Source organism: Epinephelus lanceolatus, chromosome 5 (assembly GCF_041903045.1).
Source record: "Epinephelus lanceolatus isolate andai-2023 chromosome 5, ASM4190304v1, whole genome shotgun sequence".
Classification (NCBI taxonomy): domain Eukaryota; kingdom Metazoa; phylum Chordata; class Actinopteri; order Perciformes; family Serranidae; genus Epinephelus; species Epinephelus lanceolatus.
In genome coordinates, this window is record NC_135738.1 from 26,624,666 (window position 1) to 26,634,671 (window position 10,006).

The 10,006-nt window shown below is 42.4% G+C and overlaps 1 protein-coding gene across 1 annotated transcript; it reads right to left on the minus strand.

Annotated features, from left to right (window-relative positions):
- Positions 1–324: 324 nt before the first annotated feature.
- Positions 325–4,479, minus strand: rad52 (RAD52 homolog, DNA repair protein). The gene is made up of 12 exons (XM_033635283.2): positions 4,324–4,479; positions 3,984–4,061; positions 3,206–3,307; positions 2,849–2,942; positions 2,572–2,639; positions 2,301–2,419; positions 2,066–2,141; positions 1,753–1,982; positions 1,465–1,655; positions 975–1,055; positions 649–888; positions 325–570 (listed from the first exon to the last, which is right to left on the minus strand). Exons 2-12 carry the CDS (start codon positions 4,035–4,037, stop codon positions 509–511), a joined length of 1,317 nt encoding a protein of 438 aa, XP_033491174.1. The 5' UTR covers positions 4,038–4,061; positions 4,324–4,479; the 3' UTR covers positions 325–508.
- Between the last annotated feature and the right edge of the window lie 5,527 nt (positions 4,480–10,006).

Consider the following 10,006-nt stretch of genomic DNA (forward strand, 5'->3'; position numbering starts at 1 on the left):
GCTGCTCCTTCACGTTGAAAGGAGTCAGCTGAGGTGGTTCGGGCATCTGACTAGGATGCCTCCTGGGTGCCTCCTGTTGGAAGTGTTTCAGGCACGTCCCACTGGTAGGAGGCCCAGGGGCAGACCCAGAACATGCTGGAGGGATTACATATCTCATCCGGCCTGGGAACACCTCAGGGTCCCCCAGGAGGAGCTGGAAAGTGTTGCTAGGGAGAGGGATGTCTGGGGTGCTTTGCTTGGCCTGCTGCCCCCGCAACCCGGCCCCGGAGTGATGAAAATGGATGGATGGTTTCTACCTATAAATATAAGCAAACTTCAGCTGACTTCTGTGGTTATGTTTTTATTTTTTACAAATCCAGACATAACATCTCTCCAAACATCAGAAATAGCAGCAATTCATTGCAAAAAAAAGTTAATCAGTGTAAACACTGACATAAATATAAAAAATATAAAAGTAAAATAAATTTTGTAATGCATAAAGGAAGCTGTGGAACAGCAACATTAAATCTCAGGTGTCCAGTCGCCGTTTCTTCATGTACTGTCCTTGTCTGTATGGACTGTAGGCTTCACCTGGAAGGATGAAAACGTAGATTTTAGACCACCAAATCCAGCCAACAGTTCACTAACATCTCCCTCATGAAACCTCACCTGGTCTCGCCTGATAGTGGGTCTGATGTTGAGGTCTGTACTGAGCATGGTCGTGTCCTCCACTGTGCGAATGGGCGTCATCTGGGGGTCTGCCCGGGACTCTCTGAGGGGTCTTACTGCGCGTCTGCATGTGGTGATTCCCAGGCGTGCTGGGCCTGAACGCTCTGGAGTTTGGGTCGCCTGCGGGATCATCTGACACCTCGATCCCATCCATGGTGAAATCCCAGAGCTCCAGATCATCTGCAGAAAAGGACAAAGTGTTTGTACTGTGTGAAGCTGGCTGGTTGTCTCAGTATGCTGAGCCCTCTGGTGGTGGCTCACAGCACCTGCTAAATGCTCGTCCCTGCTGCTACATTTCCTGTTTCCATCTGAGGAGCCGTCACTGTACGCAGGTACACCTTCATGACCTGGAGGAAAAGAAACATCTTTATCAAAAACACGACCAACAGAGAAAAAAAAAACACATACTCCTAATAGTTAAGAATAAAGAGACACGATGTCATAATGTTTCAAATTCAATGTTACATCTGGCCTGCACAGGATATTTTTCCCTATTTTAATTTTTCAGTCTTTGATTCACAACTTTTCAACAATTTTAAAGTTTCATGAGCATCATTTTTTTGTGGAATTAAATGTGGGGGTTTCCATTGGCAAGCAAAAACATGCTGAAATTTACTCCAATGGGAAAAAACACTAGTTTTTTTGCAGAATATTTGAGCTGTAGTAAAAAAACCTCCTGTCCAGTGCAAGGTAATTTGGGTTTGAGGCCGCTGCTTTAAACAGAATTAAATCACTTATGACAAATGAAATCTTTACCTCCACTGGACCCTCGTCCAACAGCGACCTCTTGGTCCTCAGACTTGGTTTGATCTGCGTTCTGCTGCATCTTCTTGGCCTCCATCTCTCTCCTGAACTTCTGTTGAAGCTGCTGCTGTCGGAGCTTTCTGAGCTGTTTGGGGTCTGTGTGAGCGTCAGAGCCGACAGCGTCCAGCGAGTCCATGACAGGTCTGAGAAGGAGAGATGGAGGAAACAGACTGCAGATGATGCACAAGAGATGATGTGTCAGTGCCATTAAAAACAGAAACTAGACCTGCTGTTGTTCACCTGGAGTCCATGTTCTCACTCCTCCTGTCAGCAGGGACAGCTGCATTAGGGGTATGAACATCTGGATAGTTCTGGTTGTGGTTGAGGACTCTGGGCTCCAGGGGCGCCCTCACAGGACCCACTGCAGATGCAAGCTTTTCCTGCCGGACCAGACTGGAGATCCGGGCCTTCTCTATTGAGGGCTCACCCTCTGAGCGCTTAGTCTGGGCTGGATCTAGAGGAGAAGGAGTCTTTGTGTAGAGGACAAGATTCAGCATCCAAAGACTTTCTGAATGAAAATAAAAACACAAATTGCTGAAAGTTTATATCAGACCTGTTTGGGGATCTTGTTGATGGCTAGGAGGTATTCTTTATCCATGATGCAGTTTCCAAGAGCATTACCGAAGCATCTAAACAAGAACCCATCCAAAAAAAACAAAAAAACAAATGTCAGCAAAACCATCATCAGTCTTCTTATGACAAAACATATCTAAGAAAGATTTTATGTTTCAAATATTTTTTCCCCCAGGTTTCAGACTGAAAAGACACAAAAATGTAAATTCCAGTACTTGAGTGCTCTCTTCATGCCATCAGTCACAGCTTCCTTTCTCGCCTTCTCCAGCGACAGAGCTTTAGACTTCAGCCCTTCACTGACCCCATAACCTACATCCTCATGATACGACCCGTCCTGGAGGAAAAATACATGTTACACACAGACTCATGTGGACAACGCACAGGAAAGAACACATTATGTGAGATTCAACTCTAATCATCTTGATCAGGTGATCCATCATGTGAAAAAATGCTAAAAAATTATAATCAATATAGTGGTTATCTAACCTTCAGCTGCACTTTGATAAACGCACTGACTCCGACATAAAACTTCCCGTTGATGATGTCTACAAAGTCTGAAAATACAAGTGCTGTGTTAGTCTGATTGTGTGAGAAGAATATAAGATAATAATATATTCAAGGTGCAAGGGCCACTCTCTCCTCTGGCTTCTCCACCCCACAGGCCCTAGTGTTACCACACTGCCTGCACTGTCTATATTTACGCCCCGGGTACTGATAGTAAAAAGAAAAGTATGCGATTCAGAGCACAGCTTGTGAGTCTTACCGACGTTCTGCTGAGAGATGGAATGCGACCATCCGTTGTATCCGAACATCTCATTGGCTAGACTGATAACACGATGCCCTTCAATATAGCACACCTGGAAGAGTCCATTCAAGAGCTGATATGAGGTGGAAGCAGAGTTATATCTAAATGGTTTTATGATAAACTGTTTGGTCAAACTGGAGAACAGGTTACATTTCCTCCATACTGAAACAAATTCGGATTGTTCCACTTGAGAAAACACTACCTTGTTTGAAAATATAAAATTATCAGTAAAAATGCAACTTTTTGTACAATTCAGTTAAAACTGGCTTCAGGGCTGTACAGAAAACAAAGGCAGAGAGATAAACAAAGACTTGCCCTCTGTCCTCCTCCAGCCATCCTGGTGCTGATGAACTCTGGTCCCAGCTTCTGTTTCAGAGCTTTGTGCACTGCCTGGTGCTCCTCAGCTGTGTAGGTACACTGACAACACAGTCGCGTCAGACAAACAAAACGCACACACACACGACAACAAGGCCACAAAGTTAGTTTTCATCTATACAGCTGATGTTATATAGTTACAGTATATTCATGTACATATATAATATTGTTAGAATAATTTTGAGCAATGCATTATAACAAATAGTGTTAGTCTCTTCAGTACCAGTACAAGCTTATTTTGTGCAAATCCACAGAGCTTTATTTTAAAATCCTCTGGACAAGACGTATGTATGTATGTATATATCTATCTATTTCTTGTCTCTTTCCACTATAACGTTATTGGACTGTGGTGGACAGAAGCCTATCCCAGCATGCACTGGGTAAAACACTGAAAACATCCTGAAGGCGTTATCGGTGCATTATCTCTCTCTCTCAGATTTATGTGTACATCAGAGTGTCCAATCCATAAGAAAAACGTGTAAACATGATAACATCCAGACTGGGAAAAGAAACAGACACACAAACAAACACCTCCACTGTAACAGAGACTACTACACTTCCCTCACTGATAACAGCTGGTGCAGCTGAACGGTAACTACTGGATAATAAATCCTCCTGCGCACCTGAACCTCATTTGAATGAATTAGTCTGTGATGAGAATTACAGGAGGTGGTGTGTTAGTGTGTTGTTACCGTGAGCTCCTAATGTGAACACCTACCTGTCCGAAGCACCTGGGTGCAGAGCTGCTCCTCTGCTCAGTGTTACTGGACATGGCTGCAGAGCTGCCCTACTGTCACTAAAATAAACAGTCAGGTATTAGTTAAAGAAGCTAAATAACAACTGCTGTCAGTTCCTCTAACAGCATAATTATCCATGAGGGTAACGTCCTGAAATGAGCCCAGGACTGGCTGAGGAGTTAAGCTAACATTAAAGGTCTGTCTGTCCCAACTGAGTCAAACTAACAACTAGCGTTAGCTTAATGTTGCCTTCAGTTAGCATGCTAATATTATGTTAGCCATGGCCGTTGTAAATTAGCTAGCTCATTCATATAAACTCACCAGGTAAAATTCCTTTAAAGTGATGTTACTGTGTGCTAAATGAGCTAGTTGGAGCTAACAGGAATAACTTGGTACATATGAGCTGAACAGGGTGAACACTTGAACTTCCCGCTCGGACAGCCGACTTTATGCTGCCTTCATGACCACTCGGAAAATCAACAACTGACCGTTTATTACTCTTCTTTGCGTCTTTTGGCGGATTGCAACTTGTAGGTGCATACTGCCACCTACCGTATAGGAATATGCAACACAGGATATGGTTGACATTGAATAGAAATGAAGGTCCAATAAAACTGGGGGGAAACTATATTCTATTAAACACTCCAGTGTTTGTTGGGAAATCAAATACTCTTTCCTGAGTTTCCCACACCTTATCTCCATTTGTTCACAGTATCCCTTCTAAAGTCCATTCTCATCCTCCCCAGCCAGCATTTGTATGTGAGGCCCTTGTGGGTAAATGGGCTGAAAATGGGCCCTACATGGGACTGTCCACGGCTTCCATATTATTTGTCCACATGGGTTGGTTTACCCAAGTGGGTCCTAGATAAGATGCCCATTTTGGACCCATACCCACTACCCAGGCAGCCCTAGCATGACCCATGTGGGCAAATGTAATGGGGCCAATATGGAATAGGTGGACAATTCAATATAGGGTCCATCTTTCAGTCCATTTACAAATGCTGGCTGGGTCTTGTTGTAATCTCACCCTTTCTTCATTATGTTTGACACAATGCTTTAAAGGGGAGCTATGCACATTTTCAAAATTCATACATGTTATTTCTATGGTCTAAGACAGTCCAAAATAATGTCTTCTTTGAGTGGGTCATCAGTGGCGATAAATTACCTGAAGTCCATACACTGTGAACGTTTAGAGTGATGCTGTTTTATTAGACTCAGCAAAAGTAGCATTTTCTTGACAGACTGATGATTGGTCTGAAATTTGAAAGGTTTTGAACTAAACTAACTAAAATTAGCCCACAATGTGGATGCATTATTTGGCAGTGGTATGTTTTTTCCTGCCGAGAATTGCGTCCCCTCCTTTCTCACACCATGTATGTGATACATATATGAAATTCACACTGCCCAGCCCCAAATATCCTAAGGTGTCTGAAAAGGAGCGTCATAGGTAGAGGCATTATTTGACAATACCTAATTCATACCTGTTGGGATTTGCATTCTGTCTGCCAAGTTGACTGTTACATGAATGAAATTCACACTGTACAGCCCAACATGTGAGCTAATAAAAGTATAGGACTCCTATATGTCTCTAGGGACAAAGTTAAGGGGGTGGATATGTTACTTGGCAAAACGTGCTGGGATTTGCATCCGTTCGTTTCTCACCATCAGACGAGTGTAACATGTATAAAGCCAAAACAGTCTGAAATATTTGCTGATAAAACCATTTGACCCCCAAGACAACTATAATTGCTTCAGCGCTGGAGTTTTTACCTGCACAGAAATGCAGTTCACAGTATCATTAATTAACATTAATTGGATATACCTACATTTATTTTCTCTGAAAATAAGCCCATATTACAAACTGTTCTGTACTGTACATTATACAGACCTGAAGTTTTCTTGATTTAGTGTAAACAGAGTGTGTGTGAATTATGTACTGAGCAGTGAGAATTATTATCAGTCCTGGCTTTGTTGGCAGACACTTGAACCTTAGGGGTTGTCATTTCACTCAGTGATAAAAAGGGGGGCCCTTATGGAAAAACGTGAGGGCCCACTGCCTTAATGGAGCCATCTGCACATGCATAATGGCAAACAGAAACTAGAAAGAGTGGAACAAAACACTTCCATATGTACTCAACTAAATATTCAGCTTGACAGTCTTGTTGTTTCTGTTTGACTCTGTTCTGACTCCATGGTAAAGCAGTTACTGATTTTAGCAAACAGCTGGTGATCCAACATTATTTCTGAATGTAATATCTGAATTTGAAGCTTTTGAACATAGTCCCTGAATCTTTCCATTCCTAAGTAAGTCATGTCTGCCATCCAGTGTTAGGAGGAGGAAGTGACACATCATTGGGTGATTCTGCAGAGTGACAGGCATACAATCTTTTTTTTTTTTTTTCATTTTATTTATTCATTTACTTTCAAACGTGTATACGTCTTGATGTATGTTTATTTTGCTGAGTGGAAGAGTAGCTACTAACTTAGTGGCAGCTAATGGGGATCCAAATGAAGAATAAAGAATAATATACTGTATATAATTCTGTTACCTGCTCGCTGTAAACCTAACATGAGAAATATGAAGGTTTGGCAGTTTGGGGTGGAAGAGAGGGGCTTTTCTCCCACGGACCTGACCTGACCTTAGTAGGACTCCGCTGACTTTCACATGAGATTGACACAGGGGATATTAAACCCATTAAGATTGAAGATGCACCTATAAAGGGCTGTTCTTAACCCTCAGAAAGAAATGACAACTTAAAGCAAATTCTTGCCAGTGGGTTGAAAAGTCAGACCATCCAAGTGTAACTTGTTTTTCCACACAACTGGTTTGATAAGCCCACACCGCCACCCCCTCATCCCTCCCCACTGATTCCTGTCTGCACTCAGGGTCAGTGAAGAGGATGTGTGTCCGCTCTTTTTACAAACAGAAAACTAGAGAAGTGCACTAAATGGAGTGAAGAGCTCAGCCAGGTGGCCACTGGAGTTGATCACGGCCACTCTAGACAATACACGTGGTGCAGCTGCGTCCCGTGGAATTGTCCTGTCTGCATCCCTCACAGTCAAGGTGGCGGCAAATACATCAAAATGTTTTTTGAATCTCGTATCATGCCTGACTTAAGTGGACCACAACATGTCAGGTTTGGAATTGATCTTCAGTTGCTCCTGTCCAAAATGAGACCAAACTTGGGTATGGATATCTCTCTGGGGTGAAAAATGAAGCCAACGCAGAAGTGCAAAAAACAGTAGACCTTTGAATGGCCATTTGAGGCAGGTCCAGATATGAGTCAATCCCCACAGACCTGCATGTTAAATGGCCCAACTTTACAGCAGAAATAAACATGTTTACAACCTGGTACAAAAAATGGCATTGGACGCTATGGTTAATTTCCCTGGTCATAACAACTGTACTGCTGCTGTTACCACGGGGACAGTGTCAGTTGATGATGTCGCTATTTTAGTGTGTTTTCAGTTTTTGAAATGTAATTGTAACATTTTGTTTTTGAGGTTTTATGCCCTTTTTCTGCAAGCACAAAAAAAACTTGCATTACCACAGTAAACCATAGACTGTGCACCAGCCAACCAAGCTAGCAGCTAGCATTAGGGTTAGCTCCGTTGCATAGACTGTATAATAAAGATGGAGGACATGACAGCTCCCTAAAAGTGAAGCCAGACATCTCAATCGCCCCCTGGTGGTTGGCTGCAGTATAGGTCATAAACCCCGCCCCCTCAATGTTAGTGGATGACACATGGGTCAAACTAAAAACTCAAAATACATGCCAAATTAATTTTTCCCAAAGATGGCTTCTGTCATTTTAGGTAGTTCTTATCCCGATGGTGTACGTTCAAGTGTTTGTTTTTCTGATAGGTTTGGATATAAGTAGTTATGTGGCGCTAGAAAAAGGAGGTTTTATGTCATGATTGACAGCTGTGTGTGCTAATGTATGTGGGCACAATGAATGGCGCTGCTTGTGATGGTCAGACGTGTGTATGGACGGGAACTCTATAGCATGGAGATTGTGCAGACTCTGGCTCCAAATGACATCACCACCATAAGATGGCAGCAGCCACAACCAAGATTTTTTGGCTTCATTTTTGTACAATATGAGTAAGTGGAGACGTGTTGTCCATCTTTATATACAGTCTATGCTGCGTCATATTTTCTTTGATACATTTTAAGTTTATTTCTCTCACTATAATGTCATTTAATGTCTGGGTGGGTATACTTGATGCAATGAAGAGGAAAGCCACCTTTTTTTTTGTCAAAGAAGTGAAGTTGCCCTAGTAACTACTTCTTCAGGAAACACATTCATGTGATTCAGATGTAACGATATGAAAGTGGCAATGGGGAACTGGAAATCACTGTAGTTATGGTCAGTGGTGTCGTGGTAGTTGATGAGGAGGAAGTGGATATACTTTCCTCTGTATTCCAGTGGCTTTTTGTTTTGTCTGATAGGTATACTGTAAATGGGTAAAAACAGAGGTGGGTATATACCATATGTCTGTATACCCTCCACTACACTTCTGGTAATGGTACCAGCCAGTCTGCTGGAGTCTTTACCTGCATAGATTTGAAGGGAATATTCTCGAGCCGGTTCCTTGAAATGATGGCTGACGGATTACAACCACACTTCAAGAAAAATTCATTCTTTCATTGTGTGTAATAGTTACAGTCACAACTCTCATTTCTTTAACAAAGTGCTTTTTGACAGATAATTTCTAAACTAAATGAGCTCTTATATAAATAATTAGACTATTGTTTTTTATTTCAGGTAATGAATGTGCTGATGATGCAATGGATGAGTTTCCTCTTAAAAATTGCCATGGTTTTCCAAGAAATAATCTTATTTTAAAACTATGTTCTGATCAGTCCTTGACACATTGCACTTTTTTTAGTTTGTGGAGGAAAAAATACAGTCCATGAGGTGGATTTGCAATTCTATTCAAAGATAGATTATGCAAAATGAAGCCTGTTTTCAATCTCTGAAGGCTAGACACAGAAATGTACGAGGTGGACTGAAGTGGACATCACATTTGTTCGGTGAAGATATTTGCCAAACAGCTGACATAGGCTACATTGCTCTCCATAATCTTACTTGGGAGTGCTGTAAAGTCGTGATACTGTGCTTTTAATTGTGTTATTTTGATTTTAGGGAATAACTGTAGAGAGACTGCTGACTTTTGACTTTGAAAGAAGCCCAAGCAGGCCTCTCTCGTCTTGTCTCTACACGTCCTCACTCTGAATAAATTGTGCTATTAATTATCAGTAGGCTGTGGAAAAAACTGACTCTTGGGTAAAAGAATCTTCCTGTTTTTGTCTGTTTGGATTACACAGTGTGTTAATGTGCACCTCTTTGATCCATTGCATGCACAGATTAACTTTCACAACCTGCATATGATATCATGATGTGTTTTGCAGAGCTGTGTGTGCACGCTGCAAAGATGCAGTTCTCATTTACTAAGGAGATAAATGTGTTGCATGCCTCAGTGCCTCTTGCGTGATTTTTTTATACCAGTGAAGTTTCTCACGAGACCCAGTTATTTACATCACGACCCGTGGAAATAGGGGATTATCTGCCAAATACCCGCGCCTGCTTTGACAGATGGCAAGACACCCACTGTGTTAAACGGCATAGATTGGGGTCAGCGCTGGATACTTTGCGTTTCCTACCTCCCACTCTGTTTATACAGCCACATGCGTACAGGAGGAGGCCAAAGCAACGTGGCACAGGCAGGCCTTTCTCCAGGGTGTGCACACCTGTGTTGTGCTATAAAGGATCTATATGTGTGGGTTGCTATGTGCAGGATTGTGTGTTAGGAGTGAAGGTGCGCGTTTTAATAGTGGATGAATGAAGTGTACATTTTGTCCAGAGCCTGATAACCTCGCGCTGCTGTGCCAGTGATTCCCCTGTTTTGCATACAGCTATAACCACAACGCGCGTGCACGTGCATCTCGCGGCCGCGTCCACGCGCCCCAGGTTCGCTTTGCATCTCGTCAAAACAAAGC

Excerpts from the sequence above, each read along its gene's own strand:
- rad52 (XM_033635283.2), bottom strand. The coding sequence starts at position 4,037 with ATGTCCAGTAACACTGAGCAGAGGAGCAGCTCTGCACCCAGGTGCTTC. Across the intron at positions 3,308-3,983 it reads CACCCAGGTGCTTCGGACAG|TGTACCTACACAGCTGAGGA; the intron begins GTAGGTGTTCAC and ends CTGTGTTGTCAG. Across the intron at positions 2,420-2,571 it reads TTATCAAAGTGCAGCTGAAG|GACGGGTCGTATCATGAGGA; the intron begins GTTAGATAACCA and ends TTTTTCCTCCAG.